Source organism: Vanessa tameamea, chromosome 19 (genome assembly GCF_037043105.1).
Source record: "Vanessa tameamea isolate UH-Manoa-2023 chromosome 19, ilVanTame1 primary haplotype, whole genome shotgun sequence".
Taxonomy (NCBI): Eukaryota; Metazoa; Arthropoda; class Insecta; order Lepidoptera; family Nymphalidae; genus Vanessa; species Vanessa tameamea.
In genome coordinates this window covers 4,520,632-4,548,208 of record NC_087327.1, presented here as the reverse complement: position 1 = coordinate 4,548,208, position 27,577 = coordinate 4,520,632, and the positions used below count along the sequence as shown (strand labels likewise).

Sequence of the window (27,577 nt, the reverse complement as noted above, 5' to 3'; positions counted from 1 at the left end):
GTCATAGACAGACCGATAGCTTATCGTGTGTACGATCGATAAACCACTCAAAGTACGAGTAAGTCACTTATGACTCGAGTACAAATTGCATTTGCGAATACAACGTTTTATGTTTTCTTGCGTATGTAAATATATGTAGGCTGTTGCTATCCAATTTGCAGGGAAGGTGAACAAACTCGAAACAATATAATCACTCGAAACGTGGCAAATACGGTTTCAGTAAGTTGCTTCAGTTATAAAATATTTTTTGTAGTCACCAAAATTTCTACTTAAATGTACACCACCAACCACAACAGGATAAAAGCCAAATAAACAACGCTTGACAGCGAATTGACGCGATATCATTGGTCGAGAGCTTGAACAATGATATTAACTATGGTTTTAGAAAAAATGTCGTTTTGAACGTCGACGAAACTGTTACCGGAACTTTGGAAGTAAAATTAAAGGGGAAAAAAGTATTTAATTGTTATAGTGTTATATTATAAATAAAGATACATATATTAATCAAGAACTGTTCTTAGTGTAACAATTATAGCTGAGCTATTAGCAAATCGCAGATAATACGTAAACCGCACGGTTTGTTATCTTTATTTCTACTTCGATTGGAATAGGCTTTATGTGAAGTTGAAAACTAGGTAAACATTTATATATTAATATTTTTTAAGACTTCTATTCGATTGTATGTACTAATTTTGTACCGGTTTGTATCTCAAATTACATTTACAGGTCTAAAATATGTAAGTGTATGTTATAACAAATATTTTCATTTGTTATTTAACGCGAAGTTTGGTTAAATTTTGAAGATATTATTTGCTGTAATATAATTAAACGAAGGACTACAGTTGACTGTATTATAATTGGCAAAGTTGATTCTTTAGTATTTTTTTATGTAGTAGAAAGGCGGACCGGTAAATGGGCCATCTGAAGTTAAGTGGTAACCATCGCCCTTAGACAATGGCGCTGTCAGAAATATTAACCATTCCTCACATCGCCAATGCGCCACCAACATTGCGAACTAATATGTTATGTCCCTAGTGCCTGTAGTTACTAACCCTTCAAACCGGAACACAACATTACCAATTGTTTAACTGAAATATAATGTATTTTTTTATTTAATTATATATTACATAACAAAATATATATATCATTTAATTTACACCTAGTGTAACGAAACCGGCAACCGATAACTACATCTCAATAAATTGTAAATAGAACTATCTTATTACAAATTCTTATTTTTATCAACGGGTCAAGTTACTTAAAGGTTAAGAGTCAAGATTAACAAGCTGTGTGTGATCACGACGATAATAGTTCGCAATTACATACATTCGTTGTGAAATATTACTATAATTCTTGTTATAAATAAATGATCGTGTTTTATGTAAAATAACAGAAATAATATTTTCGCAATCCTTCAAAAGTTACTAACAATTTCAAGAAATTTTGTCGCCAACTCGTAGTTAGACAAAGTTATCTAATTTTCCATGTGTGAAAAAGAAAGTTTTATTCAATATAAGTTTTCTTTTGAACTTAAGATATTCAAATTGTATGATTTTAAAAGTATATAAACCTATATATGATATGGTAAAACTATACTAATATTATAAAGAGGTAATATTTGTTTGTTTAAATGTGGACAATCTCAGGATTTAAGATCTATTAGAAATCAATGATAGAAATCTACATTATACCTGAGTGCTGTAAGGATGTAAATTTAAATATCATATATATATTTTTTATTAATTAACAAATAATTATATCCGTGCGAATCTGGTGCGGGTCGCTATCATTAATAGTAAAATATAAATTTAGAGAATATTCTATATTTGTGTGGCAAATTATTATGTTTCATGTAAAACGTCATGAATAAATCACAAACATTTTACCCAAGTTGAAGGTCACATGATACGTTATTCTGGCAAACAATAATATTTACTATGAGCTAAAATAGTCTAAACAACAATAATAATATTATTGTCATGGAGCTTTACGTAAGTTACCGTGCATCGTCCGCGACCGGTTTCCCGCGAGGGTCATAATTTACCTTACTAATCTTGATACTTGACCCACAGTTGTCTAAAACCAGTTCTAAAAAAGATCATAGATAGGCCGATCAAGATTTCTTTGTAGCGGAAGTCGACGTCGTGGAGATGGTGGGCGGTAACAATTATCCCGATACTAGTAAGATAGGTACCATTTCACTGAGAATTGCTTTGAATTATTACTAACTCATTTGACTTTTAATGACCTTAAATAGCTGCCTTTGTTAGATTTCTTTACATATAAATTAGTTCGTTATCTATAGTGTTGAGGAAACATAGTTTTCTTTAACCATATTTACATATATTGAACGTGTTAGTAGTTAGTACGTAAGTGTTTTACTTATTACTTCCTGTAACTAGCTTTTTGGTTACATTTTGTCGAGGCGTTATATCTATCGCTTCTATAATTATCAAAAAAGATTGAATACAATGGTACGACTTTGAATATTTATATTTTATACCAATTTAGTGATAGAAATATAATATTTTTTTTTATACATATTTATTTTATAATAATAATAAATTGGATTTGATAAGAGTTCGGTACGAATACTGGGACAGACCCAGAGTGCTATTTCCTTAAATAAATTCTTAGTTGCTGATGAAATGATCTGCGGCCTGATCTCTTTCCGTTCTTGTCGGAGTGCCACCTCGGCTATGAGAGTGCACCAGAGAACATGTTTTACAGTCATACTAAAATGTCTTCTTAGTAAGGTTGAATTTTTATTACGACATTAAATACCGTACTAGGTCTTATATGTCATTTTCCACTCGACATAATTCTAAGAATCTGAACGGTAGTGCGTTTCGAAAAATAGGTTAAGGCGTTTGAGCTTTATATGTAAATAAACATACAAATATAGTAACTACATAACTCGAACGCACCATATTAAGATAGAAAGACGTTATGTAAAATTTTTGAATTATTTTCCTTTTTCACTTATTTTAGACTTATTTGTTCAAACTTCAATCAATGTTGTTTGATTAAGGAGTGATTATGTCTGTAAATAAGTGGTATTCGTCAGATAAATTTAATCTTTGTTACAGTGCTGCGGACAGTGCGGACTCACCAATACTGGAGGAACCCGGTGAGAGCGGCTCCGAACAAAAGCCGAAACCTCTCGTCAAATATGGCGAACTAGTAATACTCGGGTGAGTTATCTTTATCTTGCTCTGCCATCAGGATTTTTTGACAACATACCAGATAAATATATAAATTAAACAGGCTAGAGGAATAGAAATATCGGAAGTCCATAATGATTATGCATTTGTTTTAAGAGAAATATAGAATCCCTGTAGTAAGTTATAATTCAAAAAGCATATTGTTCTAAAACACCTATGCCTCGCATTCTGTATTATGCATATGCATAGTTCTATAAATTAATTTAATTATAACTTTATGGTATAACGTATTTATAACATGCATACTTTGCATGCAAATCATTTAATGTTTTGAATTTTCCGTTGATATCGATCTTTAGTGTCTTCAACTCATGTCAGCGTTCGGGACCAAGGTTGTGTAAGCGCATGCACAGAAGTTCGCGTTAGTATTCATCCATTAGCGTACGATGTTTGTGTTTAACGTCACGTTTAATACTTATAAGGCGAGGGAACAGTTAAGGAAGGACGAGATCCGAGAATTGTTTACGGTTCGTCGTACGTACGTACGTCCGTCCGTCCGTCTTAACCTCGTTTTGTTTTGATATACGTGTACAGTGAACTCGGCTTTGGAAGCTACCGAAATAAATGCTTGTTAATTATTTAGTCATGAAAAAGTAATTGTATATGAATAGAAATGAATGTTTGTCCTGTATGCGTTCCTAAAGAATTCCGTAGATTGTAATGGAGCTTTGGTGAGTTCTGCGTACAATTGCCAAGGTTCTTGGGGTTAATAAAAACATTTAGTTTTCTTCGTATGTTTGTGTTTCAATACAAATATTTTACGTTGACAATATTAGATCTCGAAGAGAGAAATCAATGTTTATAATTAACAATTGCAGTAGTCAAAATTTTTGAGAACAAAATAAATGCCATCAATATCATAGTTTTTTTTAATAATATACCCGTAAGTGGTATACTACCGGTCCATAGACATAAGTAGTTTAAGAAACGTTAACCATTCCTTGCATCGCCAATATACCATCAATATTAATAGTTACACTGGCTCAAGTACCCTTCAAGCCGGAACTCAACACGATGAAGTATTGCTGTTTTTCGGTAGAATATCTTGTACATACCCAGGGATTGCGCAAAACACTGCCACTTAAGTATCGTCACCCTTTGTACTAGTTGTTAAAAAAAAGTACTTACGATTTTGTATAGTAGGAATATTTCTCAAGGCAACCCTCGTTACCAAATTTAAATAAAGTCTAGTTTTAATTTATGTATAACTAGTCGAATTTGCGGCTATAGCACACAACCCTTTACCCTCATTTTCCCCCATACAAATATTTCCGATGGATGGATGATTTCCGTGTTAAAAGCCTTCTCCAGGATTCAATACCAAATTTTATCTAAATCGGATCAGCGGCTTAAGCGTGAAGAGATAACAGACAGAGTTACTTCCTCATTTATAATATTAGTAGAGACAATACATCAACATAGTTATAGACTTGGATACATATTCGATGTCGAGGTAACTTTTTACTTTTCACGAATCTTATATATTAATAGCGTTGCCGATTTTTGTCCCAGTGATTATGGGACGATGGCTGCATATAAAAAATCGGAGATAGTCTCATTTTGAAGAGCTCCAGCCTTAGATGTGCAGAAAATTAAAGACGATTTTTGATTGCAATTTACTAAATTGATACGATTTAACGAATAATTAACTTTTGAGAGCGAAACAATGTTACTGGTTAGTTAGAGAGCGGTACTACGGCTGTATAAGAAAAAAATGAAAATGTAACATTCTAACTGAACTAATGTATACTATTTGATAGTAAAAATTTTCTTTAAAAGACGTTTCATCATTTTGGCGCCAAATGTAGATGAGTGACTTGCAGTTTACAATGAAATGAAATCAAAACAAATCCTGTCATAAGTTTCGTAATTCTTAAAAAATCTTTTGAATAAACGCGAAATTTGGTGGAAGACCCACTAGTCTTTGTTTAAGTATTTAATAAATAAATAAAATTTTAATTACATCAGACTTACTATATCCAGAATATCCTAGAGTGTTGAACAAAATGTCCGTATGTTCTGTAGTAGATTGTATTACCATTTGAAGTCACAGTCAATACATTATTATCTAAGGATTCCAGGGAAGGGTCTCGTTCAAGTTTCAACGAGCTAGTTCTTGTTAAAGGATGCTCATTGTAATTATTAATTTGAATTGCTTAATCTTTTGCGGACTTCCCGCATCGTGAATTGCATTTATTTCAAACTCCTTGAATGATCTTCAAGTTCGAATTATCTTTGTCGTCATTAATACTAATACAATTATTGTGTTACGCAATTCGTATATATTACAAACCGAAATGTTTAAATGATTAGAATACGATAAACCTTGATTTGGCTTTAAACTGGCTTTTCGCTTCTGGACAACTCTGTACTAATTTTATAAACGCAAAACATATTCTGTCTATTTGTTACGCTTTCACAACTACTAAATTTATTTTGATGAAATCGGGTACGAAGCAAACTTGAATCCCAAGAGCAGACGAGAAATTACATAGGCAAATTTTTCATTGTTTTATGATACCATCAAATGTCGGTCGATAAAGAGCTGTAAACAAGTTCTTGAAGCATTTTTGTCACAGACTTAATCCCAAATGGTAAGTATGTATATTAATATAGCAGCATATTATATTGTTACTGCAAATTTCAACTGAATTATTTAAACATTATGTGTGAATTTGTCATATGTATATTCTATTAAAACCAAATAAATTGAGGACAGAATTTAATAAATGTCACCTCGAAATAATCCTTCATCGGAAGACCTTATATGTTCATATTAACTTACATCATAGAGTGGCTGATCAAGTTCCGAATCATTTCCCATAACAGGAACGGAAGCTTAGACTCAGCGGTGGGGCTTATGTGGGTGGTTACTATACCTTAATACCAGCATTTTGTTTGCTTGACTGACCTCTCTAGTCTTTAAATATGACACCAACAGGATGTTGTAATCAATATATAAAAAAGGTTATTATTTTGCAGTTTATCAACTGCTTAGTAAGAACGATCGAACATACATAATGAAATTATGCGATACATGATACTATTATTGAATATATATATCATATGTTTGTATGTTTGTCCTCTATGTGTTCCTATGTCATTGATCTGATTGTGATGACACTCTGATGGGTGGCCCTGTGTACGCCCGAGAAGGTTCGTATATTGCCAAATATATGATTATACTGCCAAATGCAAAACCGGGCCTACATCGGCAGTTAAATAAGGGTTTTTAAATTTAATTTATCTTGTGACTTTAATGCTATTACTTTAGTCTTTTTATTGTGACTAATAATAAGCGGCAGACAAGTAGTTAACTATAAAAATGACGTACTATTTCTGCTCGAACTTTGAAATAGGTTAGCGATAATATTTAATTGAATAAATTTTTATCACCATTTATAATGTGACGGTACCGTAATTGATTGTGGCACGTTTCCTGTTCCTCCGGTCTTTGTTCTCTTATATAATTCATGTGCGTGACTACAACGTATTTTCCTTTAAGATATGAACGTTGATTAAAGTTTCCATCTCGTGTTATAGCAGATAATCTCGTGTAAAATTCTATCGGATATTTAATACGGGAAACATGTGCAAATTACATATATAAAAGTTTATTTTATTTTATTGTATAGGTATTGTATCGCCCGTAGACACTAGTACTGTAACCAATCCTTACATTACCAATGCGCCACCGACCTTGAGATCTAAGATGTTATATCCGTTGTGCCTGTAGATACATTGCCTCACTCACCCTTCAAACTGGAACAAAATCAATATCTATTATTTGACTAGGACATAGGATCTTTTTTTTTATTTAATTATCTTCAATCAATATTACATAACAAAAGTTTCAAATTCAACAGTGATCGGTGTTGGGTGATGATTATTAAGTTTTTTATATTCAATTTGGTCGGAGTTGCTCCTTTCGTGGTCCCAAGCCGACTGACAGTTAATATGTATGAAATCTATATAAAGGAAGTCCTCACTAAGAAGGAGTAATATCAAAATAGATGTCTCATAGAAGAGTAATATAATGCCATTTCCTCTAAAATATACGTTCCATTAGGATCAAGTGATTCATTAATAACTTTGCACTCTTGCGAAGGGTCGTTAACTACATATACTAAATAATACGTACAGTACAAATTAAGGAAGTTATACTCGTTACGGAAGATAAAGGAGTCATTGACATTTCATAACAATGCTACTTATATGGATGATTATAAGATAGTTAACTTTTCCTCCTCGGCTCTTAAATAGATAACAACGTACTCGTCTATATGGGTATTCTCTTAATAAGAATTCCGCAATGGTACCATTGGCGTTCTCAGGATTTTTGAACGAGGTACGAAGTTATTATGTCCTTCTATTCGATTCAAGCCAGTTCTTCAAGTCATTAGGGGAATCTAATAATAAACATTTATTGTCATTGTTTGATTTTAAATACATTTTGGAACAGATAAGGGATCTATATCTAATAATCTGAAGCGAATAAACGATAAAAATGTTTGTGTTTTATTCCAAATAATTATATGTTTTTGTCCCATTTGCGGTTGAAACAGTTGAACCTCGGGGTAGTGGTGCAAAAAGCTTTATTAAAGTATAACACCTCGCCTTATTGGCTACACCGGTGACAGGAGGGCTGGTTCGTTTTTTGAGGATCTGAATTGCGATTCAACGGGGAAATGCTGCTAGCATTCTTGCCACCATTCCACGCGGTCATGATTTATACAGTAACTTTTTTTCATTTATATTTGTACATAGTTAAGAACTGAATATTAATGAATAGAATAAGTAGATCTTAATCGAATATTGCAGGTCTATATCTGGTTATGTACCAATTGTCTTTTTAGGTGCTTAATTTGTATTTATTCGTCTCGTATTCGATAGTAACGGCAAAATCCCTGAAAAGAACAGCTTGTAATTATGGCCACAAGCATACATCGCACTGGCGAAACGTGCTAGTATGACTTTTAAACTGTTTTCTTAATAGGAATCGAGGGGTAAATTTTAACAGATTTTTGAAAATTAGATAAATAATACAAAAAATTACTAGATAACAATTCGGTCTGTATATTTTTAGCCTTTGAAATTATGGAGGAGTTCCGATAAACCGCAGCCCATCCGAACAAAATTACTCGAAAGCAATACGACCGTGACGGAAATATTGCGGTAAAAGCGTGAAATTGATTCTTCGTAATGGACTAAATTGACGAGTCCTTCGGTTTTTATGGTTGAAGTAGAGCGGCGCTGCTCGCGGGGGCAAAAAAAAAGTGGAAGATTAATTATAGTGCATTACGGTTATCTTATATAATAGGCTTTTTGTAAGTACGAATATAATCTACATTCTAAGTAAAAGTTGGCAATGATCGATGAGACTTAGCAGTTACTCAATTTAATAAAATTGTGTAATTTAAATTTTGCTGAGTTATACAAATATTTGTACATTTTTAGGTGTATTTTTTTGTATGCATGTATTTGGGCATTCGGTTGTTTGTGTGAATATTTTTGCAACACGTTACAAAGGTTTTTTCTCTTGCACCTCCTACGATTTTATTGACCTATTAAAAAATGTTGTAAGATATTTTTTTATATTATTAATACACTTGTATAGTATTATGTTTTTTATTGACGTGTAAATAAAGTTTTAATAAATAAATTGTTGGATTGCTGCACACTATTTTGTGTTCTTGTTTGAATATTGATTGAGCTACTATGCTTATAAACATGCTTGATAAAATGGTTACCGGTCATCCATGGGCACATGAAACAAATTGCTTCGTCTGCTTTCCTAGTTATTATAATAAATTTTAATTTACTGTCTTTAACTCTATGTAAGATCGATAAATCGTAGCTATCGTAAGCCACTCGTGAGGCTTGCCACGGGCCATGTAATCCTTGCCACTAATTCAATTACACGGGAAATTTTAAGCCGGTAAAGGTGTATTCACCAAGTGAGACTGAAGTAAGTAGGTAATTAAGTTTGAATGACTCCATGGCGATAGTTGTTGTCTTTAATAAAATTAATTTGAATGCCCAAATAAGTTGAAGGAATATCATTTAAAATCTAATGATTGAATGATCTTTGTAAACGAAACGCAAACGAAAAGCAATGGGTCAATACATGTATTATAAAGTAGAAGTATTATAGTTCTGTTCGAATACAAATTTCCACCAGCGTCCTTTGTGGTCATTTTATTTCGGTTGTTTTGAAATAAGTTCCTAGTTGTTATAAATTTTTGGAGAGCTGATAAAACGATTATGTTTTTAAAATAATCTGCAGGACAAGTTTCATAACGAGTTTTTGTTTTTAAGGCATTTTTGTGGAAAAAAAATTAAAATAAAAATTGAAATAATATCTTATTCCGTATCGCATTTTTAAATTTGGACCGATAATTATTGTTTTAATATTGACAAAAAACCAGTGTTTATTCGTTTTTATAAATCAGAAGAAAAAAATAGATTTTCATTGATACTTTTTTTAAAATAAATTTTTGAAGTTGCATTTTTGACTTATTTTGAAAAAATCTAAAAAACGTTATAACTCAAAAATGGTTAACTTTTGCATCATGCATATGGGGGTTAAAATTATCGCAAATAATCACCCCTATCAACTCCTAACGGGAATACGTCGTTACCAATAACCCTGTATATGAGTCGCTCAAAAGTAAAAGTTGTTTAGTTCATGAAACATAAATTATGAGAAAAAAAAACACTAAAATTCATATACGTAAGCGTCAAATAGGGTTTTATATTGTTTTGGTATTAATCATAAAAAATAAGTTCTTGATTATACTATGTATTTTATTTTTTTTATTATTCGAAACAAGAGCCTGATATAATATTAAGTAATTTCCTCTTTGTATGGTTGTTGTTATTTAATTTTATTATAAAGTCTCATATTTTTTAGATTTTATTATGTGTTTACACTATTATATGTAACTGAAATAATCAAACATCGATAAATATTTATATATTTTATAAAAGTGAGCAACCGTACACGATATTATCACTAAATAGATTTAACCGTATTGATTTTTCAATATGTCACTGTTTAAGTATATAATTAAATAGTCTTAACATACGTATTTTCTTTATTCTTTTTTAATAAGCCTTTTTTTAATATGGTCTTGACTGAAGTAACATCAGAGTAATCTCATTTATCGATGTAACAATTTCATAAATGTTCATGTAGTATACGTTGTATAACTTATAATAAATTAGAATAACAACACTTTAAAACTAATTATCATTTATTTTTTCATAACTGTAGTTGTTCTCTTTTCTACTAGTATTTGAATACGAGTTACGCTTTAAACTGTTATCGTCATGTGATTTTTCCCACATTAAGCGGACTCTTTCGTTTTTATGTTCGATAACGGATACCTAAAGCTAAACTAAACACGTTATGTCAACGAAGTTACGACAAGTTACACAATAACACAAAGGCTGCACTTGCTCGGCTTCTCATGCGCCGTGAATAAATCGACATTGTACTATTTCTTGCGTTGTAAGTAATGTTTCGCTTTAAGGCGAATTATAAAAACAGCTGCCGCTATAGTCGCGCGTCGTTATTACAAGTTAACAGAAACTGCATGACATCACTCGTCAATGAACTGCGTCTCGCTTCTCGAACGCATTGACATCCGGTAAAGATGCAACTGGTGCTCATCATTTTTACAATACAATAATATTTTATTGTACATCAAAACACGACGCTAACCTACGTCGAAAGTTGGAATAAAAAATATATACAAAAGCTGTCTTTTTGCTAAACCAGCAATCTATCAGACGATCTTCGGCTACATTTTATCATACAATAAAAATGTATCCCGTTTGGAGAATGGATTGTATGTAATCAATTAATAATAAAAAAAAAATACTATTTAAAGTAAAACAATAAATATATAAAATAGATTTTAGTTTATGTATTATATCTTGTAATTTAATATATAGGTATAAATGTAGGATTTCTTTCAAGGTTTTGGTAAATTGAACTTTTGTTTACTTTTGACTTTTCACATTTAGATCATGTTACTTTTTACAAGGTTTTTTTTTAACTTTGCAATGTTTGTTTGAAGCCCAAGGAGACAGGCTTTTATGCCTAACACCTGTCAACTGACCCCTTCGAAGCCGCAGGCATCTAAAACTTTTGTACATATAAAATATTTTTATAATTGTTTTTTTTTTTACTATTAATTTATACCAATGTCATATTAGTCGTCGTCATTTGGATTCCAATCTGCTCTCATTTTCGCTTGTGATAAAAAAAAAAAACATTAAACATTCTTACTACAAATAAAACATCGCTATGTAATAGAGATTTAATGTTAAACGATTCGTAGAAAGGCAATGACAGGAATTATTAAAAAAAAAAATAACACGTAACATTTTTATTGTTGTCAACTGAAATTGTTTTTTCGTTTAAGTATTGAGCTAATGGAGTTATAGTTTTAATGGAATAAACAGGAGTGCTACTTTGCCCAGTCACCGCTTAATGCATTAGTTTCCGTGGTTCAGTCTTTAATTAAATTACGTACGGTTTCGGCGAACGGTAAAAGCTCCGCATCGTACGCACGATGCCATCGAATACTTATGGGAACGAATTATACTCGCCCTATTTTGAATCGAGTAATTTATTAACTTTCAACGATTCGTAACAAATAATGGTTCATTTCTAAAGTGCCAATACGTACATTATAATTTTATTATATATTTACTTGGGGTAGAGGTTTGTGCAAGCCGTCTGGGTAGGTTAACCATCTATCATATGTTCTACCGCCAAGCAATGATTTGTTCCGGTATGAAGGACGAGTGAGTCAGACTGATTACAGGTACAATGGATGTATCACATTAGCTCCCTAGGTTGGTGTCGTACTTACTAATCTATGTCATAATATATACATTATTTGACTTTAGTAACATTAATTGTAACGCAGAACGCCTGGAAACATTATATAAATTGATTTTATATTATGCACACAAAACGAACGTTAGAATTAAACTATGTTTTGTGTATTGTTGCAACTAGTTATTAAAATGTCTGTATTCCAGATATATTCTTCCTTATAAATAATACATTTAAGTTATAATAATTTATTACGCGTAGTAGTTTAATGAATATCGTTAATTATAAGGAATATTTAATTTCAGATACAATGGTTTCCTGCCAGCGGGGGAACGCGGACGACGTCGCAGCAAGTTTGTGCTGTACCGGCGCCCGCAGGCGAACGGCGTACGTCGTTCCAAGCATTACGTAGTAAAGACACCTCACAGCAGCAAAGCTATTCTCGATGCCAGCCAGCATTCTATCTCGTACACACTTAGCCGCAGCCAAGCGGTTATCGTGGAATATACAGAGGACCCAGACACAGACATGTTCCAGGTAAGGATTAGTAAGAGAATACAAAATCAAAATATACGTATAAGTACGGAATGTAGATTTTACCGTGATGAACCGGCAACAAAATCAGCAGTTATTCTTTTCCACTATTTGAATTACAAAGTTGTGTCAATTAAATACAATTAAATTAACATATTATGCCTGAAAGTCAACTTGCTTAAAAACTTAAGAAAAAATAAAACTTATCTCCTTAATATAAAACGTTTTTTACACATACCGGATAGCAATGTATGTATACAATAAAGGTGAAAGTACTGATAAACTGGTGTGGAAATCCTGCAATGTGAAATGTTATTCAAGCAAGCTGCCATCCGCTAAAGATAGAGTGAGATTTTACACATATTTTGAAACACGAGGAGAGGTTCTTAAGTCATGTATCCCCTTGCATTTCGACCGCTTATCAGCGAACAGACGCCCCGTGTTTGCTCTACGACGCGCTCAGACAATGGGCCGTACGGCAAACAATAGTTCTCCTGCACTAACCGGGGGGAGACCGCACACTTCATTTATGCCTATAATAATAGCAAATGTCTTTCTCTCATATAGAAATGTGTGAAGTCGAATTAAAAAGTTATTTGTTTTTTTTTTTATATGCGTCGTAAAATCGTATATGTTTTGATAACATTAATTAGTTAATTTTAGCTTCGTTCGTCAGACGGTTTTTATTTTATACTGTTTCGTAAACTGTTTACGTTTTCGAAACGTGGTGTTTACTCGTATCCCGGCGGCCATATCTAATCGGCGCACACGGGTTAGTGCCCCCTGGAGCGAGAACAATGCGTTGGTCCCCTGCACTGACGCGTCAGACGACAACGAACCTATCGAAACATCTCATTGAGTAAACATGCTGGTCAACTGATAACAGTGCAATTGATGCTTCGAATGTTTTCTTTGTAATTAGAAACAAAGATATCAAATTAATTGTCTAGCTATAAATAAAAGCGGCAGTATATTACGCGGGGACAAGTAATTTTCACTGTTTGTTAGTGCCCGTCGGTTAGCCAACAATTCCTATGGGATAGAGTTCGTTGCCGCCGCGGTCGTCGCACCGCTCCACATCCTGTTCATTCGACGCCATTTCATTGTTGTCGCGAACGCGTTCACAAACCGCAATGGAAATAAGTAAATTGATATTTCGTTGTTCCATTACGTTATGCTTACATTACACTGACTATTTTCCATTCAATGATAAAACAGAACAGAACTTAAGAAGACGTTAATACACTTGCTCTTATGCCACTATGTAGTTCAAGCTCGGTGTAACAGGTTCATATTCCTCTTTTTCTTCATCTATATCACTCTCATTTTCTCCATCGTTCATCTCTCCTTCTGTCCTTGTTTATACCTAAGACACTTCTTTTACTATTTATACCTACGCTTCCAAAACAATGATTGAGGACACTGGTCTACAAAATGTAACTTTTTGTGTGCCTTTCAATTGAATACTTTATTTTTATATTGCTTTGAGTTGCTAGTATACAAAATTTGGCTTTTAGTAACACGTTAAAGTACAAAACATTTTACAAAAAAAAAAACTATAATAATTATTATTTACTATTTTTTTAATAAATTATTTACTATTATTTTTTGCTTTTTTTCTTATATAAAATTGAAAATATTTTTTCAAAGCCCTGTAAAACTGAATCAAAGTTTTGGTCCTTTAGAATCTCTCTTATTTGAGGTCCGATAAAGATTCCTTCTTTAATTTTGGCGTAGCTTATACGTGGAAATTTACTTCCCAGATATTTGAATGCTGGTCCATCCTTGTTGAGAGCCTTCACAAAGTTTTTCATTAGTCACAATTTGATACGTAAAGGTGGTAGAAGAATTTTTTGGGAGTTAACTAGAGGAAGGTGCTTGACGTTCTTTTCTCCAGGATTCAGGCTTAGTCTAGGATTCCAATCTTTTTTTATGTAATGTAAAGATCTAGCCCGACTATCCCACTGGCACAAAAAAACAACAGTACTTGATAAAGATTCCTTCTTTAATTTTGGCGTAGCTTATACGTGGAAATTTACTTCCCAGATATTTGAATGCTGGTCCATCCTTGTTGAGAGCCTTCACAAAGTTTTTCATTAGTCACAATTTGATACGTAAAGGTGGTAGAAGAATTTTTTGGGAGTTAACTAGAGGAAGGTGCTTGACGTTCTTTTCTCCAGGATTCAGGCTTAGTCTAGGATTCCAATCTTTTTTTATGTAATGTAAAGATCTAGCCCGACTATCCCACTGGCACAAAAAAACAACAGTACTTGGTATAGCCCATTTGTAAACCCAACAACATTGCTATGACTTTTAGATCACCAGAAATTTGATTTTTCAATAAAAATGTCAAAAAAACGGTACCAATCTCACGTTTTAACTGTTGAACAAAACACAGTCAGCGTTAAACGCAACAAACAAATGTGAAATAATAAAATTTCCGCGGGTAATCACTAAATATTTTGAGCTATCATCATTAATGTGATAAATGTTTCGCGCTACCCGCTTTAATATTTATATGGCATAAATGCACAATAAGAGCTAACTATGAGTTTTAATTTGTATATTTATGTTCAGCGAGTGAAATACAATCAATATAGTATATTTTAATGTAAAAGGCAATTTTGATGTAGACCAGTGTTATCTGAAACGATAATATTAATATTAAAAAGATTTCCGTTATCGACATAATCTGTGATAAAAAAATTTGACCGATTACAGTTTCTCCACTACGTAGATGAGTTTGTTGTATTATATTTATAGTATTCTTGTAGATACGTGCCAAGTTTGAAAGAATCCGGTTTAACAACTATGTAAATATTTTGAGATAATCTTGTTGTAGTCGAAACGCGCCCATCTGGTTGTGATGAATGGGTCCGTCCCGCCTTCGTATTTGCACGGTTAAGGTTTTTTTTATAATAATGACCTTAATATTTATATAGCGAAAGAGTTGGCTTCGAGATGCCGATATCAGGAAATACTTATGTTTGAGTTGTTTATTGAGAAAGAACTTGAGAGTATTTTCCATAAATGTCAAACAATCAGGCAAACTGTTCAAAACAGGCGTGTATGAACCACACAATAAACATTTGTTTCTATTTAATACTTCATTAGACTACGTAATCAACGTCAAATAATCTCGAAAGTGAGTTAGTGCATCTTCATGGTAGAGGTGAGTTATGACGTCACGACCGATCCGTTCCGCATGTCAGCTGGGGTGGGAGCGTGACGTCAAAGGGGAGAGACGCGAGACGGCCCGGCCAAGGACGTCGCCGTGCCGACCGCCGCGCAACAAGCCGACAATCGATAAACTAACTCCATAACACTCGCGAACTGCAAATTATAATATACATCATTTCTTTACATAATATATAAATTATAAAAAAAATCGATCCAAAATCAGTAGAGTAAGGAAAATCTAAACACATTTACAAAAAAAATGTAACAAACTTGGTATCATAACTGACATCAAATTAGCAGTTTAAACTAAATATAACGCAAATATCTAAAGAAAGTCGCCTTTCATCGATAGGTTTATTATAAATCCATTGATGAGAGGCCTAATGCAAAATAAACAGAAGAGCAAATAAGCTTGGTTTCAATAGTATATTATAAGAAGACAGATTCTGTAAATTTTAATTGCGTAATTTGTTATGCGGTATGCCGTATTTTCTGAGAAAATTAAAATAAGTATCTATAGTGCAGTGCTTCTTAAATATAAAGATACTTTATATAACGTTTTAGCTTACACTATGACGTGTAACTCTTTAACGGCCGTATTCAATAACTTATCTATCCCAAATTTCAGTAACTAATCTGTTGTTTTGCTCGTACATTCTTTTCAATAATTTATCGACGGTTATAATTAAACAGTGATGACAGCGATGTGGAATTATTTCGAATATTTGATTATGATGCAGACTGTGATAGTGATGCCGATACCGTACGGTCGGTACGGTACAGAAAATGACTAAATTAAATCATTCCGAATTTGCATATCGATCTAACTAAATCTTTAATACAACCCTATTTGAGTGTAACAATTTAAAAAGTTTTGTCATACTAATTTCCTTACATTTATGTAACTAAACTTATATCAGAATTCAATAATATTTCAACTTTTTTCAGAAGTCATTATATCCCCAGATTCGTCAGATACTTTAAAGCAAAACTTTAAGGCAAAACAAACCGCCGAAAAGCAAAGTTCAAACTGTCAAAACGTTTTGATTCATTATTGACATCCTTAAAAAACAAAGTAAATCAAACGAAACAAACCTATTTATGTATTGATATTTATATTTAAAATAATTTATTGCTAAATTATATATAATAAGCAAATTAAAAATAAATAAAAGTAAAACATGTTTTGAGCATAAAATTGGGTTTGTAGTTATTGTAAAACGAAACATTCGAAGAAGTTTAGATAGGTGAGAGAGAAAAAATAATCTGTCATTGGTTAAAGATAGATAACACTTATCCTTGATTGTGAAAAGCAAATTAAAGATAGATAATTCCTTACTGATAATCGGAGATAGCGATCTATCCGTAAACTTAGATAGGTTATTGAAAACAGCCATAAATAGATTATAGTTTGGACTTTGGATATAACATTTTATAGAAAAATGTGCATTAAAAATTCAAGTTATGTTTAATTTTTCTAAATCATAACACGATTTAAATGATCACATGAGTTTGATCAATAAAAATAACATACAAGATAACGTCAGTGAAATATTTTTAGTATGAAGTTGAAATGCCACATAAAACAATAAAAATCGCAATCTCATTTCTCCAGTCAATTTTTTTATGATCGCCGAGTTTTATCGTCTATAAAAATTATATATTCATTGATACGTTTCCGATGTACAAACAGCGGTTTCTTAACTATACTGTAATATTGTAATAACATAAACTATTATTAACCATACTTACTAACATTATTGAAACGTCATTCTAAAATATTATTTTAATGTGAAATTATTATCAACGGATTGTAGATTCCATGTAGAAGAAAAGAAGGAAAGTAACGTATAATTATAGGCCTCTTTTATCTTCAACCTCTTAAGACCTAGACCTTTTAATGGTTTCTATTGGATACAAATAGGATACAGGATATTTCATCCGAGTTCTGACACATTTTTTCAGGCAGGACTTCTTAAGATTATTTTATATACCAATGAACACGAAATTATAAATACAAATTTGCAATATTGAATAGTCGTTTTCTTTGATCGACCTTTAAGTAATAGAACACACAGTCCTATTCTGTAAGAATTCACGTCGTATCTCACTCAGGAACTGTTGGCAAACGACTTTAAATTATTATTGTGCCGGCTTCACAGGGGTACAATAAGGGTTTATATATATCTTTTAGATTGAAGAACAAACATATATGGAAAAAATCTTCTTTATTTATGCATGTAAGCGTTCCTTGATTGATTACTGCATCAATCCGTTGCGTATTTTAAAAGACTTAAGCGTACAGACGGTGGGCTTTGTTTTATATTATGTAGATATTTCACATATTACATTTTGTAATATCAAGCTTGCGTTCTGCGGCCATCAGTCTCTCTTTTATACTAACCATTACCTACCTACTACCAATAGATGAATTATTTACAGTTAAAACATTGAACTTTTAAAATAATATAGCAATTTAATTTCGATCATGTTACGTAGTGTAGATGCTCCGTTGCCCCCTAAAGGCTTTTTCTCGATTTAATATAGCCGAGTATGGTCCTGGCGAACGTCCAGCCAGCCGTTTGCTGGTGAAAGTAATTTCCGATATTTTCAAACTTCAATGTGAAAGCTTATATTGTGTCAATGTCGCGACTAGTGACTTATTGGATTCGGTTGATACGAATTCGATTATTACACGATTCGATTATTCGAATGATTATAAGTTTAAATGTATTTGAAATGGGTCACAGTGCGGTTTATTTAACGTTCGCTAAAAGGTTTCAATCGTCACTTATAAAGGCGATAAACTGTGTGAATATTTTTCATTGTGAGTTTTTTCTATCAATAAATATAGTACTATTAATAAAATATATCGTTTAGATCGTACTTATACAAAATGTTGATAAATTAATTTGTTAGTTCCAAGTTAAAAATCGATCATAACGTGTGTGACTTCCGATTCATTATATTATATTACATAGTGTTGTTTACGTAACAGATTATATATGAATATATACATAAAAATAAAAAATAAAAAATTATTTGCATAAAATGTACAATTTTTTCCAGGTGTTATGATGTAGAACATGTATCGCATACATTTCGCCCTCTATAGACTAACAGCTATCTATACTTGGTTGGTAGGTGGTAGGGGGCTGTGCAAGCCCGTCTGGGTAGTACCAGCCATTTATCAGATATTCTAAAGCCAAACAACAGTACTCAGTATTGTTGTGTTCCGGTTTTTAGGGTGAGTGAGCCAGTGTAACTACAGGCACAGGGGACATGACATCCTATTTCCCAAGGTTGGTGGCGCATTGGCGATGCAAGTAATATATTTCTTACAGCGCCATTGTCAATGGGCGATGTTGACCACTTACCATCAGGTGGCCCATATTCCCTTCCGCCAAACAATACCAATACTAATATTATAAATGCAAAAGTAACTCTGTTACTCTTTGACGGCCAAACCACTGAACACAATTTGATATGAAGCAAGCAAAGACAGGCTATTTTGTATACTAACACCTGACGATCAACCCGTCAACGCGAGCGAAGCCTCGACAACTAGTATTAATATTAATATATAAATTGATATACTATCTATACTTGCATACTAACTTAATAAAGAGGAAACATTTGTTTTTTGGTATTGTATAAACTCTGGAACTATTGTAATTATTTATTCAGAAGGAAAAGTGTTACCGAGCAAAATTATCCGCTTGCGCGTATCTATGTTGTAAAAGAAGCCACAGGAAAAGCTAGTAAACGATACAAATAAACCTTATTCAAGGAGATTTTTATGAGTACCATTGAATTGAATTAAAACGCTTTAATCAAATGCTAAGGTGACAGGTTTTATTGAGAAAGATCGATAGTAAATCTTCGTCAATCTGATGATATATTTTAAAAATGTATTAACTATGTTGTATAACAATTATACAAATCATGGCGAAAAAAGAACAGAAATTGGTTTGGAGTTCATATATTATTTATTTTGGTACAATTATTGAAAAAAAAAAAACACGACTATAGCGACCAATGTTTACAAATATACATCATGTCTCATTACGGTTTGTTACAATTTGAGAATAATAATTTAAAAAACGGAAGTCAAGAAAACCGACAAATACTAAAAAAAAAAAAAAAGTTTATCAATCGAACTATAACAAATTTAACCGTGAAAGTATTGTGGGTGTGATCAACGGCGTCACGTTTCGAATGTCCTTGATAGAACCTGCTTGGTTGGCGGTGTGTGTGGTATGTGGTTGCGATACACTCTCCCACGGAAGAACGACTCATAACAGTTACTACGTATCGTAGTTCGCACGATATAAGTTATCTTAATAAAATGTTTATTATAAAAACTACAAGTTTATTCATATTTACACTGTTACGTCATTGCTGTGGTGGAGACTGGTGTCCTGCTTTTGAGAACAAAGGGTTTCTTCGGACGACGTTATAGAGGATCTTAATTAATGTTTCCTTTATAGAAGTTATAATAATGAATCTGACCTAATTACTACAATGACTATGGTCTAAGTTGTGTTATTATAGAAGTGACAAATATACTCAAAACTCATTAATAAAACAAATTATAAAAATAGCTGTTGTTGTTTTGTTTCGGTTTTTTTTTTAAACGTTTCCGAAGTTTTCAGACGTAGGTATCTGGGTTGCGTGCGATTATCTCGCAACGAGATAAAATAGGGGTGGGGGCAGTGGCGAGACGGTTCATCGGACCCCGAGGGTTGAAAGGGTGATATTTTATTTGAGTATTATTCCATGTCTAGACAAATTCAACCATTAACTTGGTCAATAAAAATATACAAATCGTACGATGTAAACAATCGGTAGTTTGTTTATAAAAGTTAATTGTGAAATGGTTTTCACAATTCATTTGCTAAAATCTAAAATACACAGTTTATTTTTATTTATTTTTTAAAAACTAGATTTACGTTTGTATTGATTATTCCACATTAGTTAAATTACAATGTTATTCTGTTTAATTCCAAATGATTATTCGACGTCGTTTATCTATAAGGATCCAAACGCACAAAAACTATCCTGAAGTATAAAAGAGAAAAGAAAAATATGATGTTATTTTATCATCCTTGGTACCAAACCCACACGGTACTATAGCAAACATAAAAATTAAAAAGTTAAAGGTAAAAAATAGTAAACATAAAACTCATATAAAATTACGTAATTAAAAAACATTTTTAATAGAAACAATAATCCACGATAAGCACAATACGATGTTATTAAAAAATTCAAAACAAAAGTATTATCCAAGGTGCACGTTTTAAGAAGGAAATTAGCTATAACGTATTCTTAGCGCGGAGGCTATTATTACTGTACCGTTACCCGATGCATTTGACCTCTTTGTGACTTAACTCAATTTGCTACTCAATGCCTCTTCACTCAGCTCTTTGTGATAAAGGAATTGTGATTAGTTTCAATCGACGTCATTATTGACAGTAGCCTCTTTTGACCTTGCATTAATTGTATGCAAAGAATAATCATTGTCTTATCGTAAAAGGTGCTATTCGCTTATTATAATTTTGTAAAAAATAATTTGGAATTTAATATTACGACTTTGAAACTGTTTTAGAATTAAGATTGTACATACGACTTTATTCAATTTGTAACAACTCTCGACTTAAAAATGTTTTTAATTTTCTAACCAAAAGTATATTTTACTTATTTAAAGGAGGAAGGCAGATATATCCAATTGTCCAGCCGATTATAAGTGGTTACCTCAACTCGTAGAAATTGGCACAATAGAAGTATAAAACATATGCGATGCGAATTAGATCTCTCTAGGATGTTAAAACCCTTGTGCTCGTAATCAAAATAATACAAAGTATTTATGCAAGGCGTTTAACAATAGCAGATGAATGGATGGTACCCATTTAGACGAGCACAAAGCTGTACCGTTGGTAGTTATGTTTTAAAAATCCAGTAAAAAGTACATTTAAATGTATATGAACCTGCACCCTTCATGCATTGCATCCAATTAGGGATGGAATACCGATTTAGTTATGCGTCTGTCTGCCAGGAAAAATTCATAGTGGGATGAATTCATAAGATTTTAACGATCATGGTTTTTTACCTAAACATGCTCAATTTTTTAAGGCGGTTACCGAAATGTTGCGCTTATAATCACGAAAAATATGCTGAATGATCAATCTCATGTTTTAATCAAGAGACGAATCTAATTTTTTTAATTATTTTTATTGGGGTTATGTGTGTCCGATATTTATATATATATATGTATGTATTGCCAGTTCCAAACCCGTCTAAGTAGGTACAATCTACTAAACATTAACTTGATTGATCGCTTGAAATATAACTTTATGATTTAGCTATGTTGAATAGATATGTAGGTAATTTGTATATTCCCAAAGGTTTTTAAGAACTATTAAATAATTTGAAATACACCGTTGAATTCGACGAGACAATTTGTCGCCTCGTGAACTTCTCAAATTGGGTCGTTTTCACATATCGTACGTCAATATTCATCTCATGTATATTTTCTTTTTAAACTAATGTTAGTCTAATTATACAAATAAAATTAAATAAAGGTAACGAATACCTTTGGTGAATTTTCAATTGTCAAAAAAAGTAATATATTTAAAAAAATCAATAAAAGAATGGTTATCTCCTAAGTTGTTTTAATAAAATTTTGAGAAAAAAAGTAATTCAAGAATGCTTTATTGCAATAATCATATACGCATTAATTTTATGTTTTTATTATTTATTCGTCTTAATATATATATTTAATTGCAATGTTGGTCGTCAATTGCTACCAATGACAAACAGACGAATGTATGGACTGTTATATCTTTACCTATTTATAGGAAAATATTTTGTTCTGTTAATATTTGTCTTAATTAATGCCGTCCCATTAATTGATATCTAAGTATGTATACTTATATGATTGAAGGGTATAATCGTTACAGTCAATCTATCGATTTATTACTTAAAATAACCATGTAATTTATACATATTCAAGACACTTAATTGCTATCGCACTTTTTAGCACGAAATTTGATTTTTTTGTTTACATTTTGCAGCAAAAATATAAATGTACGACAACTTTTTATGTTCCAAGCAAATTATATTTTAAATACGGTTCGCTTTAGAAACGCTTTACGCTCTTTGTAATGAAAGGTGATTTCGTTGTAAGGAGAAGTTCCGAAGCGATGTCCCTATCTGCCTCCATCTTTGTCTTTTGTTAGACGGACAATGGCCACGAGAATTGGGATAGAACGCCAAGGCGATGTGCGAGTACATGTCCATTCAGTGTTTAACAATCGGCTATTCATCACAGAAGCTCTATTGATGGTACCACTAATATTTATATATATGTATATATACACGTAAAAACAACATATTGATCAAGGCCATAAAGTAACAGCCTATCAATATCCTAGCTGAGCTAAAGTCTCAGTACATTCGACGAGTACCTACGAGATGTATTATAAACTCAAATTAAGTACGTGATAATTTATCGGTGCCTGCGAATGTCACGTGTTCGAAAGACTGGGACGTCTCAACTCTATGCTTAAAATTTAGTCATTTTCATACGTCTTTGTAAAATGTATTATTATAAATAAATTACAAGCGGTTATTGCGTGTAAGTGTCCCTTCACTGAGCTAAGGTATCCTTTATGGGGAAGGTTTAAATATAAATTAAGCTCGTGAACTTACTAGTATTTACCTGGATTCGAATACATCCATCGAATAGTTCATATCAGCCTTCAGGGTATTGACACTTTCAATTAACTCTGTATGACTGTCAGTATGTTACGGTATCACGGTAAACCACAGAACAGAATTTGGTATGAAGCGAGCTTAAACCCCAGGGAAAGACATACACTAAAACCTGACGACCAAGCTCTAAAACGCGAGAGAAGCCTCGGCAAAAAGACTGCATCGTATAAAATATTTTAATACTACAATATTGTTCAGTTTGTGTCAAGTGTGGCAAATCCGATTCATCATCCTTAAGTTAGCACGAGGAGAAGCGAGAACGTAATTTTTCTCTTTCAATTCTTTTCACTTTAATATTTCGAGCGTTCTAATAACCAAAGAGACATAATGAGTCGATTATGTAACTAATCTACTTCTTTAATTAAATATATGATTATGTTATTTCGTATACATCGAGGAAAACTATCGTTATTAGTTCGTCTATATGATATAATTTATTACGGCTCATTTAACGGTTGACTATTTTACAAGTACGGGAAATAAATGAACCCCGGATAAACATGTAGGTACTGATTATAAACTTGAAAACAGCATACGTATAGTCGATTGCAATTTATCCTTACATCTGCCATTGGAATGTCGTGTACAATGAGATGCTCTGGAAGTTATTGCTATTGGTAATTATGTTCTGTGATAGAGCTTTAAGCGAGCTCGCCAAGGTAGGTTCCACTCCTAATGTATGAGATCTACTGCCAAACAATACTTAGTATTCTTGTGTTCCGGTTTGAAGGGTGAGTGAGCCAGTGTAACTACAGGCACAAGAGACTTAACATCTTAGCCATTTTTTTTGAGCATTGATGACGTCACAGTTTTAATATGCTAAACAGCTCTGTTGACTACTTACCGTCACGTGGCTCATTTGTTAGTCTACCTGCCTCCTTAAAAATCTATTGATAATTCTAAACTAAATGACATAAGTACCATTTCCACAGAGATTTATTAGTCGGTAACTAGTAATTTTGAATTGCCATTTATCACTTGTATAAAGTGGAATTCTATTTAAAGCGCATCTAGACTGCACGCGTCAGATCTCACGGATGACCCTTGTAGCTATCAGTAGACGCCACATTAATGTCGTTAAATGTTGCCGTCTGTGGAACGTTCTCGTTGAGACAATCGCATTACTTTTGACGTATTATTGTGTTCTAGTATATATTTGTGATATCTTTATGTATCGAAATTAATGGCAGAATACTAAAAACATAACTTATAATGTAAAATGAATTTAAAAAAAAAATTGTTAAATATGTTTTTTTTTCACAATTGAGGTAAATTACCTTGTAAACATTGCAGACATTCATTGTTAAAGTTACACACGAAAAGTACTTATTTTTTCTTCCTATAAAAATTTAACGGTTTATCTGTGTATTTTGTAAAAATCTTATGAACATTATAATAGTTTAAAAAGTTATTATCTTTATTATAATTATGCATTATATATATAGCGACAATTATTATACAAAGTATAATTCTTGTCCTCTATTTATTATTGATTAAACTTAGACCAAGAATACTCATTAATTTTGTACGTCCCTGTTTCTCTAGCGTTAATCTTTAGGTTCAACGAGAGGCACACATCCATCATATGCGTAGCTATAGTCACGTACCGTATAAATTATTCGAAAGCAACCTTTCTATTCCCAACTGAGGCATTTCGTCCCATCTCATTCTAACCCCGACTCATTAGGGGTTAAAAGCTCGTGATATTTCGCAGAACGGAATCAACAAACTAAAAGAATGCGCGTTCAATTATTGAGCCATAAATCTACGCTTCGCTTGATTTAAATTTTTAGTTCGTCGCTTTTTTTATTAAATTGTTTTGTTTCTTTTGATAAACCGTTTTCAAGCTCAATGTTTTATGAAACTTTAATGACGCGCCCGTTTATAGGTTTATTTCTGCTCGAATGTAAACATCGTTATAGTATAAAGATAAATCAAAGATTGACAGAGATTAAGCATCGCAGTTGTCACGCAATTTTAGATTGAAAGTAGCAGTATTCTTATTCTTATTGTGAAAGTTGTATAATATATAACTATTGCATAAAATATCAAAGAGGAAGAATTTTCTGCTAGAAATTTAATTTTTAAACGGCCGTGGTGATTTCTTAGCTAAGGTAAACAATATATAAAGATTTTTAAGGGAGATAAGAAAATTACGCAGGGCATATGTTAGCGCACAAGTATGTGCGTAAAAACAGGTGTACTTCGCCCACTGTGTCACTGTCATAATCGTATGGTATGGGAAATAGAACACAACCGGAAAGAGTTCAGGTGCAAAAGTAACAGCTTCACGTGTTTCCCAGAGCACGAGAGACACATTTTTAAATTCTAGACTCCAAGTAGCTGCTGAGGAGAAAATTCTTCGATAAAAAAGCTGAGATTTTTATATTAACACGATCTGGGATTTGTCGTGATACATACATAGTCAATAATAAATAAACGTTCTCCTATTGTAATGAAGTTTTACGATTATATGTGTGTGTTGTATCACGCATTTGTCGTCCAATCACAACACAGGATATCATTGTGGAAGTAAAAGCCGCAATGTATGACAGGATACTAATTTTCTTAAACGCACTCACATACGAATCCAGACTCGTCCTATTTTATCTTAGTAAGGACTGTCTAGAAACTAGCTTGCGTAATATTTTGTTTAATATGGGCACATAGGATGTTCTATTTTGCAACAGCGTGGGATGAGTTACAAGGTAGCACTCTACACGTGATAATATTTAAATGCGATTTACAAAGCAATACAAGACGGTTCATTGATGCATAAACAAATCAAGTTGAAACTGTATCTCTAAAGAAAAGGTTTTATTTTCAATACGATCTCATTTTTTCCACGATTTTAGTAATAATCTTTAATCCTAGCTTATATTATGAAAGCTTAAGCGAGTGTTTTCGTTTGTTACGTTTTCACATATTAACTACTCAAATATTCATCAGGAAATTTTGCGTATTCGTTGTCAGGGCTACTGAAAAGAACGTAGGGTATCTAACAACTACCCCTCCCGTTTACACACGGGTGGACTCAGAAAAAATATTATTTGTATTTTCGTGACTGAAATTATATGAGAATATTTAAATGTATTATTATATTTTTATTTAATATTAGGTTTATTCTGTTGTAGTACAAAATAATAATAGAAAACAAGTTGGTAAAAACTCCTAATACATTGTCAAGGAATCTATACTAGTCCTATTTTACCCTTTACCTTGCGTTAGTTTTGTACTGCTGTAGTACTAACGTGTAGTTTTAATTTTTTTGTAACAACTGCCATATAATCTCTGAAGTAGTTTGACGGAACTAAAATATCACTATTTCTGCCTCGCGCCCATACGCGATAGTTAAGTAAGTCCATAATCAAACAGAAAAATTACAAATATTTAAATATGTATAGTTTTATATATTATACAATTTAAAAACAATTAATTTCTACCGTTTATTTTTCCCCCACTTGTATTGTCAAAAAATAAGGAAAATTTTCTTCTTTCCTTATTTATCTTTGTAATGGCTTTTGCGAGACGTCCCAATTTGATGTTTTTAATATTAAAGCATTGTAAATGTCTATCCCGTTGGCTACATCAGTTCAATTTCCCCCGGATATTTTATTTGAAGTGAAACGGCTTCGGGTCGGGAAACGTATTGTCACGATCTCGTCTTGTAGACTCACTGCCTTTACATTCCTATATACGGAACCTTTATTAAAATCTGTACCTTACTAAGAAAACGGTCGAGATATAAAGTCTAGGTGACAATATGTTATATACAAACTAAACTATTTATTATTTGTATTTGCGCCCTCGTATAATAACTTAATTACAGTATAACTACAGACAAGGGAAGTAACATCTTAGTTCCCAAGGCCGGTGGCGGTGGATGTATGGGGAGTGGTGACCACTTATCACCAGGCATTATACACCCCCAAAAAAAGAATCTTTAATAAAAATGTTCAATATACTTTAATATATTTAATTCTAATTTTTTCCCACGACTTTGTCTGAAAAGTAG

The 27,577-nt window shown here is 32.4% G+C and overlaps 1 protein-coding gene across 1 annotated transcript in view; it reads left to right on the top strand.

The window, feature by feature from the left end:
- LOC113396056 (protein pellino) overlaps window positions 1-27,577 on the top strand; it is a 52,221-nt gene that overhangs the window by 10,504 nt on the left and 14,140 nt on the right. The window contains exons 2-3 of the mRNA XM_026633828.2: window positions 3,090-3,194; window positions 12,381-12,612. Of these exons, the coding sequence (XP_026489613.1) occupies window positions 3,090-3,194; window positions 12,381-12,612 (337 nt within the window). The remainder of the gene's footprint in view (window positions 1-3,089; window positions 3,195-12,380; window positions 12,613-27,577) is intronic.